Source organism: Notolepis coatsorum (genome assembly GCF_963971535.1).
Source record: "Notolepis coatsorum genome assembly, chromosome: 15".
Lineage (NCBI taxonomy): Eukaryota > Metazoa > Chordata > Actinopteri > Aulopiformes > Paralepididae > Notolepis > Notolepis coatsorum.
In genome coordinates this window covers 92,092,483-92,113,960 of record NC_140179.1, presented here as the reverse complement: position 1 = coordinate 92,113,960, position 21,478 = coordinate 92,092,483, and the positions used below count along the sequence as shown (strand labels likewise).

The 21,478-nt window shown below is 39.0% G+C and overlaps 1 protein-coding gene across 1 annotated transcript in view; it reads left to right on the top strand.

The window, feature by feature from the left end:
• The first annotated feature begins 16,329 nt into the window (after window positions 1-16,329).
• The window catches only part of cwf19l1 (CWF19 like cell cycle control factor 1), a 50,773-nt gene continuing 45,624 nt past the window's right edge, over window positions 16,330-21,478 (top strand). The window contains exons 1-3 of the mRNA XM_084330465.1: window positions 16,330-16,434; window positions 16,635-16,719; window positions 17,065-17,149. Of these exons, the coding sequence (XP_084186591.1) occupies window positions 16,412-16,434; window positions 16,635-16,719; window positions 17,065-17,149 (193 nt within the window). The 5' untranslated portion in view covers window positions 16,330-16,411. The remainder of the gene's footprint in view (window positions 16,435-16,634; window positions 16,720-17,064; window positions 17,150-21,478) is intronic.

The following is a 21,478-nucleotide window of genomic DNA, read 5'->3' as shown; positions in this document are numbered from 1 at the left end:
AATGTTGATGCACCAGAGGACCCAGACACATCTTTTGTATGTGCAAGCTTACTTATATAAATAAATAATGACATTTATGATTTCTGATCTAACGTTCCTTGTGTTCATCTAGCACCCTGTGTCCCTCAGTTCCACCCACCTTGCCCTGGAGGGCTGCTGCCCCGGCGTGGCTCCTGCGCTCCAGCATGGGTGAGATCACTGTCCACTGGTTGGTTTCAGGCTCGTAGCGCTCGGCGGTGTTCAGGTCCATGTGTCCGTCGTAGAAGGACATGTTCATGTTCATGTCCATGTACCAGTCGTTCCCTCCCATGGCGTAGATACAGCCGTCCAACACGACCACGCTGAGCTGACGGCGGCGTGAGTGCATGGGAGCCACCTGCAGCCAGCTGCGAGTGACGGGGTTGAACCTGCGCACACTGTTGAGAACCTTTATGCCGTCCCGGCCGCCGACGCAGTAGACCAGACCGTGGAGATAAGCGGTGCCGTGGCCAACCCGGGGACTCTCCCCTTCAACGCTCACGTTCATCCATCCACCGGCTCGGATATCGTAAGCCTCCATGGTCAGGATGCTGCCACCGCAGCCTCCGATGGCCAATAGGACCTCCTGGGGCCGGCGTGGACGGGTCAGGGGGTTTGGGAGCCTGTCGGAGCCAGAGGGGTTCAGGACGCTGAGGATGAGGGCCCTGCAGTCGTGGCTGTCCCTCACCACAGGGTTGTTCTGGACGTTGCTCCTGAAGTAGTCAGGCCTCATCAAGCCCATGCGAACCTGGGAAGAGACAAGCAGACAGCGGGTACAACTTAGACATCGGTTGTAGACGGTTTCTGTTGCTAGGGAACAGTTTGGACCCAAATGTTTGACAACCACTGTACTAGGGAACCTAGTGTTGTTTTAATGTAATGCACAGTAATACAATTATTATTATTTTTTTTTTTTATAAATGTTTTTATTTAATTTTCATACATAAAACAGAACATAACAGTACAACAATAATAATAATAATAATAATAATAATAATAATAATAATAATAATAATAATAATAATAATAATAATATAATAATAATAATAATAATAATAATAATAATAATAATAATAATAATAATAATAATAATAATAATAATAATAATAATAATAATAATAATAATAACAATGACAACAGCGACGACAACAATAATAACAGTAACATGAATCATAATGACCTTGGCAAGAGACAGACAAAAAAGGAAAAGTAAAATAATAAAAAAATAAATAAAATAAATGTGGCTCAGGCAATAGCAACCATGTTTGCGTATCCATAATACAATTAGTTACCTTGGGCAGCAGCAAAGGGATGTTTGCTTTACGCTCCTCACGGGAGTGGTCGATCCAACGGAGGACGGCCTCGAACACCATCTCCTCGCTCTTCACGTTCAGTTCATCCCTCTCGATGATGTCCACCAGTTGCTGCGGGGACAGCTCCACAAACTCCTGTGAGACGTGCAACATCTCCTCAAAGTGGCACACGATGAAGAGATGGGCCTTGCGCCTCAGGTCAGGGCAGCAGTAGATGTCCGTGAACCTCCAGATGCCGACACAGTTTTCCAGAGACAGCTGGCCCTCTAGGAAGTCAGAGCACGCTCCTACTATGCCAGTGACGCGAAGCTGGTCTGCAGCCACCAGAAGCTCTGCCACGTTCTCTGCTGTCACCAGCACAAAGCGTGTGTAGGAGTACTCTATGATGAGCTGCATCATACCCGGGGACACCCCAGGGATAGTGTGGACTGCTTTCTCTGAGTCGCTCCAGCGAGTGAAGAGGGCTCTGTGGGACGCAGAGTATAGAGATATCTGATGAGTAAACAATAAGCAACATTCTGTCCTGTGTAGTAATATATTTTCACTGTAGAAGTATAGGGTCTTAGCACAGTAGAAGTATAGTATATGTTTACAGTATAAGTACAGTATATTATATGTTTACAGTCAAAGTACAGTATAATATATGTTTACAGTATAAGTACAGTATTGTATATGTTTACAGTAGAAGTACAGTATATTATATGTTTACAGTAGAAGTGCAGTATAGTATATTTTTACAGTATAAGTACAGTATATTATCTGTTTACAGTAGAAGTGCAGTATAGTATATTTTACAGTAGAAGTGCAGTATAGTATATGTTTACAGTATAAGTACAGTATATTATATGTTTACAGTAGAAGTACAGTATAATATATGTTTACAGTATAAGTACATTGTATATGTTTACATTAGAAGTACAGTATAGTATCTGTTTACAGTAGAAGTGCAGTATAGTATATGTTTACAGTAGAAGTACAGTATGGTATCTGTTTACAGTAGAAGTACAGTATATTATCTGTTTACAGTAGAAGTACAGTATATATATATTTTTTTACAGTATACGTACAGTATAGTATATTTTTTACAGTAGAAGTACAGTATATTATCTTTTTACAGTATATATACAGTATATTATCTGTTTACAGTAGAAGTACAGTATAGTATATGTTTACAGTAGAAGTACTGTATATTATCTGTGTACAGTAAAAAGTACAGTATGGTATCTGTTTACTAACCAAGCTAACCTGAACCAAGCTAACCTAAACCAAGCTAAGCTGAAGCAAGCTAACCTGAACCAAGCTAAACTGAACCAAGCTAAGCTTAACCAAGCTAACCTGAACCAAGCTAACCTGAACCAAGCTAACCTAAACCAAGCTAAGCTGAACCAAGCTAACCTGAACCAAGCTAACCTGAAACAAGCTAAGCTGAACAAGCTAACCTGAACCAAGCTTACCTGAAATAGTCGCTGCAGTCACACAGGAGGGCCTTGTGGGCATTCAACTCAGTGCTGTTGACTTTAATAACCACATCACAGAGCCTTCCCTCCAGACGCAGCTCATTAAGGATTGTACAGGACATTGTTTCCTTTTCCATGTGGGGATTTTAAATTGTATCTACAGAATATATTCAAGCTTACAGACAAATAGCCAGGAACAACAAGTGAGATCTTCACTTGTCCTCTGAGATCTGAGAATTGTTGAATATATACTCTACACAAATGTTCTAGAATGTTTGATTATGACATCATACTGTGACATCACAAATGTTCTAGAATGTTCTATTATGACATCATACGGTGCCATCACGAATGTTCTAGAATGTTTGATTATGACATCATACTGTGACATCACAAATGTTCTAGAATGTTCTATTATGACATCACAAATGTTCTAGAATGTTCTATTATGACATCATACTGTGACATCCAGTGATGGGAATATTTTTCAGTAACGAGTAAACGGATTACTCTTCCAATCTTAATAACGCTGTTACCGTTACTGCCAAAAAATGCTGTGCGTTACTATGATTGAAGCTGTTTTTTTCAGATCAGACAGATCTCTGCGCTGAGAAGCAATACTTTTTTCCTTGGTTAGTGGGCAGTGCGCGATTGGCTGAGGTTGAGTAAAATGTCATGGTAAGCCAATCAGAGGTAGAGGTGGGCGGGTGTTCGAAATAATCCAGAGGCTGACACACAGCGACGACACAAGCGACTCAGTCAACGACATACGGCGGTTCTGTGTACGTTTTGAAAGTTTGTTTGGCGAGCCCAAATAATCCAAAACTAATCCAACAAACAACACAAGCGAGCAGTCAACGACAGACCGCGGGTCCATGAGCATTTTTTGTTCACTCTTGTGTTAGTTGTGTTGCAGCGCAGGGCACTACAGTAGTGGAGGCTACAGCCTTATCAACAGTGCTGCACTTCCTGGTTTAATAGCACAGTCTTCAGGTGCTCAGATATATATATGTATGTCATGCATGTCTTAAATGTCACGATTAGATTAGTTTAGATGATTAGATTAGATTCTTATATCTGTATGTTGTGTATGTCATAAATGTCATGAATTGAAAATGGGGGACCCTGATGTAAACAAGACGAAAGTCTCTCTGGTCTGCATCCCCTTAACAATTGTGTGTATTGAGCTGTACTGTACTGTACCCATTCTGCAATCTGTTCATTAAAATGTTCAATCAATCAGTATATAGTTGTTATTTATTTTTGGTATAGTGCTTAACAAGCATAATTTAATGTTGCCCAGTTGTGGCCTGTTGAGGGGCAATACATATCAAAAGTTCCAAAACATCTATTGTGTTTGTATTTGTATGATCCACTATATAAACATAGTAATTATAATATCTACATACATGACATTTGATTGGAGGCTAGTCTCACTTTGTCCCACAGCAACATTAAAATAGTTTAGATTTGTGTATGTTGTTTATGTAAAAATTGTACTTGAAAGTAACACAATAGTTACTTTCTGAAGTAACTAGTTACTTTTATAATTTGTAACTGAGTAAGTAATTTAGTAACTTTTTGGAAGAAGTAACTAGTAACTGTAACTAGTTACTTTTTAAAAGTAACTTGCCCAACACTGGTGACATCACAACGGAACATGTTTGAGTACCATTTGAATAATTTAAATAATATGTTGACATTAAAAAAAGAACAAATAAAATGGAAAAAGAAACTACATAAAACAATGATACACATAATAAAATATTTAAGTAAAATGTATAGAAATAAAGAAAAATAAGACAATGAAATAAAGATAATAATTCATTTAAAAGCTATTTCAAAGAGGTAAGTTTTGAGCAGTGCCAACCGAGTCTGCTGTCCTAACAGACTTGGGGTCTGTAGGGTAAGCACTTATTCCCTCCGCCCTGAACATTTATGGAGATGTATGGGCCTTTTAAGTCAGTGGTAAAAGTGTCTTTCAAGGATAAGTGAGCTCCTGCACTGATTATTATAGTTCAATATTCAATATTTGATCACCAAACCCCCCCCAAAAGCATAAAAAGGCCCCTCCCACCCAAAAAGGCCCCCCAAAAATAGCACAGGCCCAGTGCCCTTTTCAGCCTTTGAGCACCTGCCCCTCTAAAGTCCTGTGCACGTCCCTGATGACAGGTAGTCCAAGGGTGTGGGCTGCTGAAGAGCAGACGAGAGTAAACGAACGCGCGGGTGGGGGCTGGAGAGGTGAGGAGACAGGGAATCAAAGGTCCAGGGAACAGGAATTAAAGGTCCAGGGAAGAGGCGAACCTCACAGTACTCCCCCCTCCACGGGAGCCACCGGGCGACCCAAAAATACAGACAGGGGGGCAGGGGACATGACAAGGCAACAAACAAAAAATTGGGCCATGCTAGCGGGGAAGCTAGAGCTAACAAAGGACAAACTCAACATACACTGTCTGTGCTGGCTGGGGTCGTCGACTGGTCGGGTCGTACTGTTATGGTTTGTAACCGACCCCAATCGCACAACACAAGACAGGTATGAGAGTAAGCCAAGAACTGGGCATTTATTGAATACAACAGAAAAGCGGCACTGTCCCTTTAAGGGAGAACACAAAATACTGGAAAACAAGAACTTGGGAAAAATAGGCACAGTGCCTTTAAGAGGCGAGCTGGCTAAGGGGAAGGCTAAGGGAAGGCTAAAGGACAGGGCCAGGGCAAGGGACAGGGCAGGAACAGGGGCACTGGAGAGGGGAAGAACTGTTTACAGTAGAAGTACAGTATATTATATGTTTACAGTAGAAGTGCAGTATAGTATATTTTTACAGTATAAGTACAGTATATTATCTGTTTACAGTAGAAGTGCAGTATAGTATATTTTACAGTAGAAGTGCAGTATAGTATATGTTTACAGTATAAGTACAGTATATTATATGTTTACAGTAGAAGTACAGTATAATATATGTTTACAGTATAAGTACATTGTATATGTTTACATTAGAAGTACAGTATAGTATCTGTTTACAGTAGAAGTGCAGTATAGTATATGTTTACAGTAGAAGTACAGTATAGTATCTGTTTACAGTAGAAGTACAGTATATTATCTGTTTACAGTAGAAGTACAGTATATATATTTTTTTTACAGTATACGTACAGTATAGTATATTTTTTACAGTAGAAGTACAGTATATTATCTTTTTACAGTATATATACAGTATATTATCTGTTTACAGTAGAAGTACAGTATAGTATATATTTACAGTAGAAGTACTGTATATTATCTGTGTACAGTAAAAAGTACAGTATGGTATCTGTTTACTAACCAAGCTAACCTGAACCAAGCTAACCTAAACCAAGCTAAGCTGAAGCAAGCTAACCTGAACCAAGCTAAACTGAACCAAGCTAAGCTTAACCAAGCTAACCTGAACCAAGCTAACCTGAACCAAGCTAACCTAAACCAAGCTAAGCTGAACCAAGCTAACCTGAACCAAGCTAACCTGAAACAAGCTAAGCTGAACAAGCTAACCTGAACCAAGCTTACCTGAAATAGTCGCTGCAGTCACACAGGAGGGCCTTGTGGGCATTCAACTCAGTGCTGTTGACTTTAATAACCACATCACAGAGCCTTCCCTCCAGACGCAGCTCATTAAGGATTGTACAGGACATTGTTTCCTTTTCCATGTGGGGATTTTAAATTGTATCTACAGAATATATTCAAGCTTACAGACAAATAGCCAGGAACAACAAGTGAGATCTTCACTTGTCCTCTGAGATCTGAGAATTGTTGAATATATACTCTACACAAATGTTCTAGAATGTTTGATTATGACATCATACTGTGACATCACAAATGTTCTAGAATGTTCTATTATGACATCATACGGTGCCCATCACGAATGTTCTAGAATGTTTGATTATGACATCATACTGTGACATCACAAATGTTCTAGAATGTTCTATTATGACATCACAAATGTTCTAGAATGTTCTATTATGACATCATACTGTGACATCCAGTGATGGGAATATTTTTCAGTAACGAGTAAACGGATTACTCTTCCAATCTTAATAACGCTGTTACCGTTACTGCCAAAAAATGCTGTGCGTTACTATGATTGAAGCTGTTTTTTTCAGATCAGACAGATCTCTGCGCTGAGAAGCAATACTTTTTTCCTTGGTTAGTGGGCAGTGCGCGATTGGCTGAGGTTGAGTAAAATGTCATGGTAAGCCAATCAGAGGTAGAGGTGGGCGGGTGTTCGAAATAATCCAGAGGCTGACACACAGCGACAACACAAGCGACTCAGTCAACGACATACGGCGGTTCTGTGTACGTTTTGAAAGTTTGTTTGGCAAGCCCAAATAATCCAAAACTAATCCAACAAACAACACAAGCGAGCAGTCAACGACAGACCGCGGGTCCATGAGCATTTTTTGTTCACTCTTGTGTTAGTTGTGTTGCAGCGCAGGGCACTACAGTAGTGGAGGCTACAGCCTTATCAACAGTGCTGCACTTCCTGGTTTAATAGCACAGTCTTCAGGTGCTCAGATATATATATGTATGTCATGCATGTCTTAAATGTCACGATTAGATTAGTTTAGATGATTAGATTAGATTCTTATATCTGTATGTTGTGTATGTCATAAATGTCATGAATTGAAAATGGGGGACCCTGATGTAAACAAGACGAAAGTCTCTCTGGTCTGCATCCCCTTAACAATTGTGTGTATTGAGCTGTACTGTACTGTACCCATTCTGCAATCTGTTCATTAAAATGTTCAATCAATCAGTATATAGTTGTTATTTATTTTTGGTATAGTGCTTAACAAGCATAATTTAATGTTGCCCAGTTGTGGCCTGTTGAGGGGCAATACATATCAAAAGTTCCAAAACATCTATTGTGTTTGTATTTGTATGATCCACTATATAAACATAGTAATTATAATATCTACATACATGACATTTGATTGGAGGCTAGTCTCACTTTGTCCCACAGCAACATTAAAATAGTTTAGATTTGTGTATGTTGTTTATGTAAAAATTGTACTTGAAAGTAACACAATAGTTACTTTCTGAAGTAACTAGTTACTTTTATAATTTGTAACTGAGTAAGTAATTTAGTAACTTTTTGGAAGAAGTAACTAGTAACTGTAACTAGTTACTTTTTAAAAGTAACTTGCCCAACACTGGTGACATCACAACGGAACATGTTTGAGTACCATTTGAATAATTTAAATAATATGTTGACATTAAAAAAAGAACAAATAAAATGGAAAAAGAAACTACATAAAACAATGATACACATAATAAAATATTTAAGTAAAATGTATAGAAATAAAGAAAAATAAGACAATGAAATAAAGATAATAATTCATTTAAAAGCTATTTTAAAGAGGTAAGTTTTGAGCAGTGCCAACCGAGTCTGCTGTCCTAACAGACTTGGGGTCTGTAGGGTAAGCACTTATTCCCTCCGCCCTGAACATTTATGGAGATGTATGGGCCTTTTAAGTCAGTGGTAAAAGTGTCTTTCAAGGATAAGTGAGCTCCTGCACTGATTATTATAGTTCAATATTCAATATTTGATCACCAAACCCCCCCCAAAAGCATAAAAAGGCCCCTCCCACCCAAAAAGGCCCCCCAAAAATAGCACAGGCCCAGTGCCCTTTTCAGCCTTTGAGCACCTGCCCCTCTAAAGTCCTGTGCACGTCCCTGATGACAGGTAGTCCAAGTGTGTGGGCTGCTGAAGAGCAGACGAGAGTAAACGAACGCGCGGGTGGGGGCTGGAGAGGTGAGGAGACAGGGAATCAAAGGTCCAGGGAACAGGAATTAAAGGTCCAGGGAAGAGGCGAACCTCACAGTACTCCCCCCTCCACGGGAGCCACCGGGCGACCCAAAAATACAGACAGGGGGGCAGGGGACATGACAAGGCAACAAACAAAAAATTGGGCCATGCTAGCGGGGAAGCTAGAGCTAACAAAGGACAAACTCAACATACACTGTCTGTGCTGGCTGGGGTCGTCGACTGGTCGGGTCGTACTGTTATGGTTTGTAACCGACCCCAATCGCACAACACAAGACAGGTATGAGAGTAAGCCAAGAACTGGGCATTTATTGAATACAACAGAAAAGCGGCACTGTCCCTTTAAGGGAGAACACAAAATACTGGAAAACAAGAACTTGGGAAAAATAGGCACAGTGCCTTTAAGAGGCGAGCTGGCTAAGGGGAAGGCTAAGGGAAGGCTAAAGGACAGGGCCAGGGCAAGGGACAGGGCAGGAACAGGGGCACTGGAGAGGGGAAGAACTGTTTACAGTAGAAGTACAGTATATTATATGTTTACAGTAGAAGTGCAGTATAGTATATTTTTACAGTATAAGTACAGTATATTATCTGTTTACAGTAGAAGTGCAGTATAGTATATTTTACAGTAGAAGTGCAGTATAGTATATGTTTACAGTATAAGTACAGTATATTATATGTTTACAGTAGAAGTACAGTATAATATATGTTTACAGTATAAGTACATTGTATATGTTTACATTAGAAGTACAGTATAGTATCTGTTTACAGTAGAAGTGCAGTATAGTATATGTTTACAGTAGAAGTACAGTATAGTATCTGTTTACAGTAGAAGTACAGTATATTATCTGTTTACAGTAGAAGTACAGTATATATATTTTTTTTACAGTATACGTACAGTATAGTATATTTTTTACAGTAGAAGTACAGTATATTATCTTTTTACAGTATATATACAGTATATTATCTGTTTACAGTAGAAGTACAGTATAGTATATATTTACAGTAGAAGTACTGTATATTATCTGTGTACAGTAAAAAGTACAGTATGGTATCTGTTTACTAACCAAGCTAACCTGAACCAAGCTAACCTAAACCAAGCTAAGCTGAAGCAAGCTAACCTGAACCAAGCTAAACTGAACCAAGCTAAGCTTAACCAAGCTAACCTGAACCAAGCTAACCTGAACCAAGCTAACCTAAACCAAGCTAAGCTGAACCAAGCTAACCTGAACCAAGCTAACCTGAAACAAGCTAAGCTGAACAAGCTAACCTGAACCAAGCTTACCTGAAATAGTCGCTGCAGTCACACAGGAGGGCCTTGTGGGCATTCAACTCAGTGCTGTTGACTTTAAAAACCACATCACAGAGCCTTCCCTCCAGACGCAGCTCATTAAGGATTGTACAGGACATTGTTTCCTTTTCCATGTGGGGATTTTAAATTGTATCTACAGAATATATTCAAGCTTACAGACAAATAGCCAGGAACAACAAGTGAGATCTTCACTTGTCCTCTGAGATCTGAGAATTGTTGAATATATACTCTACACAAATGTTCTAGAATGTTTGATTATGACATCATACTGTGACATCACAAATGTTCTAGAATGTTCTATTATGACATCATACGGTGCCCATCACGAATGTTCTAGAATGTTTGATTATGACATCATACTGTGACATCACAAATGTTCTAGAATGTTCTATTATGACATCACAAATGTTCTAGAATGTTCTATTATGACATCATACTGTGACATCCAGTGATGGGAATATTTTTCAGTAACGAGTAAACGGATTACTCTTCCAATCTTAATAACGCTGTTACCGTTACTGCCAAAAAATGCTGTGCGTTACTATGATTGAAGCTGTTTTTTTCAGATCAGACAGATCTCTGCGCTGAGAAGCAATACTTTTTTCCTTGGTTAGTGGGCAGTGCGCGATTGGCTGAGGTTGAGTAAAATGTCATGGTAAGCCAATCAGAGGTAGAGGTGGGCGGGTGTTCGAAATAATCCAGAGGCTGACACACAGCGACAACACAAGCGACTCAGTCAACGACATACGGCGGTTCTGTGTACGTTTTGAAAGTTTGTTTGGCAAGCCCAAATAATCCAAAACTAATCCAACAAACAACACAAGCGAGCAGTCAACGACAGACCGCGGGTCCATGAGCATTTTTTGTTCACTCTTGTGTTAGTTGTGTTGCAGCGCAGGGCACTACAGTAGTGGAGGCTACAGCCTTATCAACAGTGCTGCACTTCCTGGTTTAATAGCACAGTCTTCAGGTGCTCAGATATATATATGTATGTCATGCATGTCTTAAATGTCACGATTAGATTAGTTTAGATGATTAGATTAGATTCTTATATCTGTATGTTGTGTATGTCATAAATGTCATGAATTGAAAATGGGGGACCCTGATGTAAACAAGACGAAAGTCTCTCTGGTCTGCATCCCCTTAACAATTGTGTGTATTGAGCTGTACTGTACTGTACCCATTCTGCAATCTGTTCATTAAAATGTTCAATCAATCAGTATATAGTTGTTATTTATTTTTGGTATAGTGCTTAACAAGCATAATTTAATGTTGCCCAGTTGTGGCCTGTTGAGGGGCAATACATATCAAAAGTTCCAAAACATCTATTGTGTTTGTATTTGTATGATCCACTATATAAACATAGTAATTATAATATCTACATACATGACATTTGATTGGAGGCTAGTCTCACTTTGTCCCACAGCAACATTAAAATAGTTTAGATTTGTGTATGTTGTTTATGTAAAAAATTTACTTGAAAGTAACACAATAGTTACTTTCTGAAGTAACTAGTTACTTTTATAATTTGTAACTGAGTAAGTAATTTAGTAACTTTTTGGAAGAAGTAACTAGTAACTGTAACTAGTTACTTTTTAAAAGTAACTTGCCCAACACTGGTGACATCACAACGGAACATGTTTGAGTACCATTTGAATAATTTAAATAATATGTTGACATTAAAAAAAGAACAAATAAAATGGAAAAAGAAACTACATAAAACAATGATACACATAATAAAATATTTAAGTAAAATGTATAGAAATAAAGAAAAATAAGACAATGAAATAAAGATAATAATTCATTTAAAAGCTATTTTAAAGAGGTAAGTTTTGAGCAGTGCCAACCGAGTCTGCTGTCCTAACAGACTTGGGGTCTGTAGGGTAAGCACTTATTCCCTCCGCCCTGAACATTTATGGAGATGTATGGGCCTTTTAAGTCAGTGGTAAAAGTGTCTTTCAAGGATAAGTGAGCTCCTGCACTGATTATTATAGTTCAATATTCAATATTTGATCACCAAACCCCCCCCAAAAGCATAAAAAGGCCCCTCCCACCCAAAAAGGCCCCCCAAAAATAGCACAGGCCCAGTGCCCTTTTCAGCCTTTGAGCACCTGCCCCTCTAAAGTCCTGTGCACGTCCCTGATGACAGGTAGTCCAAGGGTGTGGGCTGCTGAAGAGCAGACGAGAGTAAACGAACGCGCGGGTGGGGGCTGGAGAGGTGAGGAGACAGGGAATCAAAGGTCCAGGGAACAGGAATTAAAGGTCCAGGGAAGAGGCGAACCTCACAGTACTCCCCCCTCCACGGGAGCCACCGGGCGACCCAAAAATACAGACAGGGGGGCAGGGGACATGACAAGGCAACAAACAAAAAATTGGGCCATGCTAGCGGGGAAGCTAGAGCTAACAAAGGACAAACTCAACATACACTGTCTGTGCTGGCTGGGGTCGTCGACTGGTCGGGTCGTACTGTTATGGTTTGTAACCGACCCCAATCGCACAACACAAGACAGGTATGAGAGTAAGCCAAGAACTGGGCATTTATTGAATACAACAGAAAAGCGGCACTGTCCCTTTAAGGGAGAACACAAAATACTGGAAAACAAGAACTTGGGAAAAATAGGCACAGTGCCTTTAAGAGGCGAGCTGGCTAAGGGGAAGGCTAAGGGAAGGCTAAAGGACAGGGCCAGGGCAAGGGACAGGGCAGGAACAGGGGCACTGGAGAGGGGAAGAACTGTTTACAGTAGAAGTACAGTATATTATATGTTTACAGTAGAAGTGCAGTATAGTATATTTTTACAGTATAAGTACAGTATATTATCTGTTTACAGTAGAAGTGCAGTATAGTATATTTTACAGTAGAAGTGCAGTATAGTATATGTTTACAGTATAAGTACAGTATATTATATGTTTACAGTAGAAGTACAGTATAATATATGTTTACAGTATAAGTACATTGTATATGTTTACATTAGAAGTACAGTATAGTATCTGTTTACAGTAGAAGTGCAGTATAGTATATGTTTACAGTAGAAGTACAGTATAGTATATTTTACAGTAGAAGTGCAGTATAGTATATGTTTACAGTATAAGTACAGTATATTATATGTTTACAGTAGAAGTACAGTATAATATATGTTTACAGTATAAGTACATTGTATATGTTTACATTAGAAGTACAGTATAGTATCTGTTTACAGTAGAAGTGCAGTATAGTATATGTTTACAGTAGAAGTACAGTATAGTATCTGTTTACAGTAGAAGTACAGTCTATTATCTGTTTACAGTAGAAGTACAGTATATATATATATTTTACAGTATACGTACAGTATAGTATATTTTTTACAGTAGAAGTACAGTATATTATCTTTTTACAGTATATATACAGTATATTATCTGTTTACAGTAGAAGTACAGTATAGTATATGTTTACAGTAGAAGTACTGTATATTATCTGTGTACAGTAAAAAGTACAGTATGGTATCTGTTTACTAACCAAGCTAACCTGAACCAAGCTAACCTAAACCAAGCTAAGCTGAAGCAAGCTAACCTGAACCAAGCTAAACTGAACCAAGCTAAGCTTAACCAAGCTAACCTGAACCAAGCTAACCTGAACCAAGCTAACCTAAACCAAGCTAAGCTGAACCAAGCTAACCTGAACCAAGCTAACCTGAAACAAGCTAAGCTGAACAAGCTAACCTGAACCAAGCTTACCTGAAATAGTCGCTGCAGTCACACAGGAGGGCCTTGTGGGCATTCAACTCAGTGCTGTTGACTTTAATAACCACATCACAGAGCCTTCCCTCCAGACGCAGCTCATTAAGGATTGTACAGGACATTGTTTCCTTTTCCATGTGGGGATTTTAAATTGTATCTACAGAATATATTCAAGCTTACAGACAAATAGCCAGGAACAACAAGTGAGATCTTCACTTGTCCTCTGAGATCTGAGAATTGTTGAATATATACTCTACACAAATGTTCTAGAATGTTTGATTATGACATCATACTGTGACATCACAAATGTTCTAGAATGTTCTATTATGACATCATACGGTGCCCATCACGAATGTTCTAGAATGTTTGATTATGACATCATACTGTGACATCACAAATGTTCTAGAATGTTCTATTATGACATCACAAATGTTCTAGAATGTTCTATTATGACATCATACTGTGACATCCAGTGATGGGAATATTTTTCAGTAACGAGTAAACGGATTACTCTTCCAATCTTAATAACGCTGTTACCGTTACTGCCAAAAAATGCTGTGCGTTACTATGATTGAAGCTGTTTTTTTCAGATCAGACAGATCTCTGCGCTGAGAAGCAATACTTTTTTCCTTGGTTAGTGGGCAGTGCGCGATTGGCTGAGGTTGAGTAAAATGTCATGGTAAGCCAATCAGAGGTAGAGGTGGGCGGGTGTTCGAAATAATCCAGAGGCTGACACGCAGCGACAACACAAGCGACTCAGTCAACGACATACGGCGGTTCTGTGTACGTTTTGAAAGTTTGTTTGGCGAGCCCAAATAATCCAAAACTAATCCAACAAACAACACAAGCGAGCAGTCAACGACAGACAGTGTTAGTTGTGTTGCAGCGCAGGGCACTACAGTAGTGGAGGCTACAGCCTTATCAACAGTGCTGCACTTCCTGGTTTAATAGCACAGTCTTCAGGTGCTCAGATATATATATGTATGTCATGCATGTCTTAAATGTCACGATTAGATTAGTTTAGATGATTAGATTAGATTCTTATATCTGTATGTTGTGTATGTCATAAATGTCATGAATTGAAAATGGGGGACCCTGATGTAAACAAGACGAAAGTCTCTCTGGTCTGCATCCCCTTAACAATTGTGTGTATTGGGCTGTACTGTACTGTACCCATTCTGCAATCTGTTCATTAAAATGTTCAATCAATCAGTATATAGTTGTTATTTATTTTTGGTATAGTGCTTAACAAGCATAATTTAATGTTGCCCAGTTGTGGCCTGTTGAGGGGCAATACATATCAAAAGTTCCAAAACATCTATTGTGTTTGTATTTGTATGATCCACTATATAAACATAGTAATTATAATATCTACATACATGACATTTGATTGGAGGCTAGTCTCACTTTGTCCCACAGCAACATTAAAATAGTTTAGATTTGTGTATGTTGTTTATGTAAAAATTGTACTTGAAAGTAACACAATAGTTACTTTCTGAAGTAACTAGTTACTTTTATAATTTGTAACTGAGTAAGTAATTTAGTAACTTTTTGGAAGAAGTAACTAGTAACTGTAACTAGTTACTTTTTAAAAGTAACTTGCCCAACACTGGTGACATCACAACGGAACATGTTTGAGTACCATTTGAATAATTTAAATAATATGTTGACATTAAAAAAAGAACAAATAAAATGGAAAAAGAAACTACATAAAACAATGATACACATAATAAAATATTTAAGTAAAATGTATAGAAATAAAGAAAAATAAGACAATGAAATAAAGATAATAATTAATTTAAAAGCTATTTTAAAGAGGTAAGTTTTGAGCAGTGCCAACCGAGTCTGCTGTCCTAACAGACTTGGGGTCTGTAGGGTAAGCACTTATTCCCTCCGCCCTGAACATTTATGGAGATGTATGGGCCTTTTAAGTCAGTGGTAAAAGTGTCTTTCAAGGATAAGTGAGCTCCTGCACTGATTATTATAGTTCAATATTCAATATTTGATCACCAAACCCCCCCCCCCCAAAAGCATAAAAAGGCCCCTCCCACCCAAAAAGGCCCCCCAAAAATAGCACAGGCCCAGTGCCCTTTTCAGCCTTTGAGCACCTGCCCCTCTAAAGTCCTGTGCACGTCCCTGCATCTGGATAATAGGCATATTTTCCAGGTTGCTATATATATATATATATATATATATATATATATATATATATATATATATATATATATATATATATATATATATATATATATATATATGCAGATTATATTACCATACCCATTGTTTGATATTCATAACTGAGAGGTGAAAATTAAATGCCCATTGGGAGTGTGGGGGGGGGGGGGGGGGGGGGTTGCCCGTCAAATAGTGTCGCTGTTGACCCAAAGGTTGAGAAGCACTAATAGACAAACCAGAGCCCTTTAATTGACAAACGTGCGAAAACGTCATCACTTCCTACCAGCGCATTGTCCGCGTTTTGTATGCCAACCTGGCAACCAGTATGTCCACCTTCAAATGCCACCCGTGTAGAAACCTGATTTGGCTTATTTACCCAAACAGTTATAGTCGTCTAAATACAATTATGATAAAGACAAGAATAAAAACGTTTGGTGCATTTCAAATCATATATTGAGATTATTTATCCAAAGATAAGTCCGGTTCTTGTGGTTATTAATGCGTGAATCTGTAAGAATAGTTCCACAATTCATTTGACGGGACGAATTTGACCGACGTACAGAAGCGACACAACCTGCAAAATCCAAATAAGCACACATCTCTGATAGTTTGTAACGACTAGAAAGATAAGGCATGGGAGAGCAACCTGTGAGAGTGTGAGTATGTTTTGTGCCGAGTTCATACATTATTTAGCTCAAGTTAATGCATTCGATAGCAAAGTATCTAAAAAGTAGAAGCTCAGACTCTTCCTCGATTGAAAGTGTTTATCGTTTTCCTACTCGCGCGGCGCGCCACCGTGCGATGACAACACATCCCAATTCTAAGTGCATGTCTCTCCCTGTCTCCTGTCTCCCAGTCTGGTGTGTGGTGATGTTGAAGGACGGGTGAATGCTCTGTTCAACCGAGTCAGAACCATTCAGAAGAAGAGCGGGCAGTTTGACGTAAGTACATTTAAAAGAGAGAGCGAGCAAGAGCAATAGAGAGAAGAAGAGAGTGAGAGGCGAAGCAATAGAGAGAGAGAGATAGATAGCAATAGAGAAAGAGGCAGAGAGAGTGCAGTACAACAATCAACAAGTCGTACAGTACAGCAAGGTTGAACACGCCAACATTATGCGCTTACCGCCTTCTCCAGAGTCAGACAAGAAGATAGATACCAAATCTATCTATCTTCTGTCTGACTCTGGAGAAGACGGTAAGTGCATTTCCCATAATGTCGACATGTTCCTTTTAAAAACGTTGACCGAGGTGTGTCGCTCCCAGCTCATTGTGATCTTGTCTGCTTGCAGCTGCTGCTGTGTGTGGGAGAGTTCTTCGGAAGCTCACCTGAGGCTGAAACAGAGTGGCAGGAGTACAAGACAAGAGCCAAGAAAGGTACTTAACTAGATAACTAACCAGAACTCACCTAGCTAACTAGTTACATAACTAACCTCAGTTAGTCATACGATTATGTGTAATGATGGTTACAAAGCTAACTAGTTATATGAGCTAAAGGGGCACTTCACCAAAAAACAATGCTGATTTATTTTGCACATAATCTCACACACTTAACTAAACAGTTTTGCACACATTCAGTTGTTGAGTGTAATATGGCCACCAGTGATGTCATCAGGGACATTGAATCCTTGTGTTAATTACAGATCCATGAAATGATGTAGATGAAAAAATAGCAATTCCTTGTCTTATAGGGACTGCTACCTTATAATTTCATTGAGCTGTAATTAACACGACACAAGGATTCAATGTCCCAATGTGGTGGCCATATTTAAACTCACTCACTCAATAACTGTTCAACTAAATTCATGTGTTCTAAACTGTTTAGAATTTTTTGATTGTGTGTGTGTGAGATAATGTGCAAAATAAATCTGCATTGTTTTTTGGTGGAGTGCCTCTTCAAAGCTAGCACTGTTGGTAAATTGGGATTTAGCATTAGTTTGTTTGAAAATTTCCAGTCGGGTTTTCGGGCTTGTCACAGCACAGTCTGCCCTTTTAATTAAGCATTACATCACGCGCAGGAGTGGTTTGTGAACAATAAACCATGCCTAGGGGTGGTCGTTAGGCCCGAGGCGCAGCCAAGGGTTGTTAGACCCCCCTAGGCATGGTTTATTGTTCACAAATCACGACTGCAAGTGGTGTAAAGCTTTTATACAACTGCCAGATTCATCCAACCTTATTGCTATACAATAAACACACATTAATCGAAGATTTATTGAAAAAACCATCCGCCAGAAAAAGTAGTTCCCACAACTACAAAAAAGACAATTTGCCTCCATGTGGAAGCAGCTTTAAGTGCATCCAACCAACTAACACATCCAACTGTGTATTATTGGAATGATTGAGAGAAGTTGCCTCCATGTGGAAGCAGCTTGAAGTGCATCCAACCAACTAACACATCCAACTGTGTGTTATTGGCAAACTAACACATCCAACTGCCTTTCAACTAAGGCATCCAACCAACTAACACATCCAACTGTGTATTATTGGAATGATTGATTGAACATTTTATTACCAGATGCAGAATGGGTACAATACAGTACGGCTCAATACACACAATTGTTAAGGGGATGCAGACCTACTTTCTATAGAACTTCATTCTTAGATGCTTCTATAGAAAGTAGGTAAAACAAATTAAAACGTTTTCTTTGCCCTATAGGAAAAAAAAGTTTTCTTCGCCCTATTTTTTTATTTATTTTTTTAGCCTAAACTTAACAAGTTGGAAACCAGGCATACAGTAATAAAATTAGCAATCAATCAATTCAATAGACCATGCTCACTTAAAACAGCGCAGCACTCAGCTGCTCCTCTCAGTCTGACTTTCCCCCGCTGTTGCAGACAGGAGTGTGTGTGTGTGTGTGTGTGTGGGGGTGGGTGGAGACTAGAGCCATCGCTGAAGTCAGAGGCAAGGAAAAAGAAATTGAAAAAAAATTCGCGATTTTTCTTTTGTTCTTTATTGACTCATGAACCAACAATTACATCATCCAACATTGTTTAAAGGACTAACACATTCGCCGTGACAGAATCGCTTCATATTTAGTCGTTATGGCGCTATCAACATATCCATTTTGTCATCTTGCTTTCTCCCGGAGTGAGCTGGGCAGCCGGCGGAGTGATATGTGATTCGGTTGTGGGCGGGTCCTGAGCCCAGGACCGTGGATTGTTCCCAATAAAGACGTGTAAATGGACTGTTTCAGCCAATCAGAATCGAGAAATTTGCATGCCGTTGTATAAAGGTAATTAATGATCTATTGCTGAATGCAGACTCTGGTGAAACATCCATTTTAGTTCTTCTTGATCTTAGTGCAGTGTTTGACACGGTTGACCACTCAACCCTCATCGACAGACTAAAACACTGGGTCTGCATTTCTGGGATTTCACTGGAATGGTTCTTGTCTTATTTGTTGAATAGGTCATTCGGTTTCCTCGTTGGCTATATTAACATGCAGTGTTCCTCAAGGATCTATCGAGTCGGACCCATTTTATTTTCTATGTATATGCTATTTCTATTTATACCTCTTGGCAGAGTTATTCAAGATCATCACTGCCTAACTGATGTTCAATGCTGGATGGCTCAAAACTTCTTGCAACTTAATCCTGATATTTTTTTGTGGAAAATCACAGATCGCTCAGGAAATTTGTTTAAACCTTGGCCCTCTTGCACATAATGTGAAAATCACTGCTCGGAATCTTGGGAGTACTTTTGGATTCAGATCTGAATCTCAATCATCACATTTCAAAAGTAATCCAGACTTGTTTCTACCTACCATCTAAGAAATATAAAAAAAAAATCAGATGCATGATATAATTTCAGGATGCAGAAAAGATTATTCAAGCTTTTGTTTCATCACGCCTGGATTATTGTAATTCCATTTATATATTTCTCAGTCGAAGATCCATGTCCCGTCTCCAGGTGGTGCAGAATGCAGCAGCCAGGCTATTGACTAGGACCAATAGAAGGGCCCATATGACCCCAGTTCTAGCGACGTACACTGGCTTCTAGGGCTGACCCCTATTAGTCGACTAATCGGTCGAAAGGAGCCGTAGACGACTAGCCGACCTCTTAGTCGAATACAAAAAAAGAAGAAAAAAAAATTATAATATATATATTTGTATCATTCTTTCCAAAAGAAAAGAGGCCTAGAAGTGTGGCTAACGCTAATGGCATGCATACCAGAGGCTAACTGCCTACGAAAACAGGCACTGAAAGAGGATTTCACCCATCTAATGAACACACTAGACTAGACAAATATCAAGATGTATCCATCAGTGGACCAATTGCATGCGTTTGCAGAGGACAAGAAGCCTTCAGTCGACTCCTTCAGACATTAAGCACCCCCACAGCCCAAATGGAATGATTAAAAAAAATGATTTTCTTTTATATATATAATTTTATTTTTTGTCGACCAATAGTCGACTAACAGCATATTTTGGCCAATAATAGTCGACCATCCAAATCCTTAGTCGGGGACAGCCCACTGGCTTCCAATTGAATTTAGAGTGAATAAGAAATGTTGACTTATTACTTTTAAAGCACTGGCTGGCATTGCTCCCGAATATATCATTGACCTTTTAACATATCAAACTTCTCACACACTCGGATCATCTTCTTTGGCAATGTTGGCTGTTCCAGAGTCTAGACTAAAAACGAGGGGTGATCATTCTCGGTCGTGGCGCCTAGACTTTGGAACAGCCTTCCTTTTGGATATCAGAACAGCTTCCTCCGTCTCCACTTTTAAGTCCCAGCTCAAGACTCACTTTTATAAAATGGCTTTTAACACATTGGTTGCCAGCCGGATATGACGATTTATCGCTTGGATGCCACTAGGGCTGACGGATTAATCGATTTTAAATCGAAATCGCGATTTGGAATGATGCAATTATCAAATCGCAAAAAAATAAAAAAATACCTAATTCTTTAAAAAAAAAAAAATTTATACTTTTTTTTATTTAACCAGGAAGTCCCATTGAGATACAAGATTGGTTTGGGAGAGGGAGGTAAGGGGTTTTAGATTGTGTGTTGTGAAGTTTAGACTTCAGAGAGGGAGAGTAAAGTACAGAAAAAAAGGTACCGTTGGGTACCGGTATCGATTCCCAGGTAAAAAGAGAAATTTTCAGGCTCGGTGTCCCGAAAAGATCCACCTCGTAGGCCAGATGCAAGCCGCATTTTACAATAAACCTCTGTGGGGCTGCTTAAAAAAGAAAAAAATTATAATCTCAAATTTAATCGCAATCACAATATCTGTCAGAAAAATCGCAATTTATTTCCCAAAATCATGCAGCCCTAGATGCCACCACGTTAATCAATGGGAGGACGAGCACATTTGCGAACGCATAAACTATATCTTAAATTATGTGTCTAATACACCCGTCGCTTATCAATGACTTGCTTGCAGTAAACATGTACGAAACGGATTGTTTTTTCATCAGTACATTTCCGTTTTATACCGTTTTGAATACTAGTATAGTTTCGGAGAGTTCTAGTAATTTCAGAGAAATTTCGCGAAAATAGCCATTTACTGGAATACACAAAACACATTGTCATTTTCCGGCTGATTTATGAATCGTTTTCAAATAAACGCTAGATTATCGAGAGTATTTGTGTTCTTATGCACGATACAAAAGCTGGCTGAAAAATTGTTTATTCGTGCCGCGCCTAACGCCACACACACACACGTTATGCAATCTGTGAAAAACAACTCTGATTAA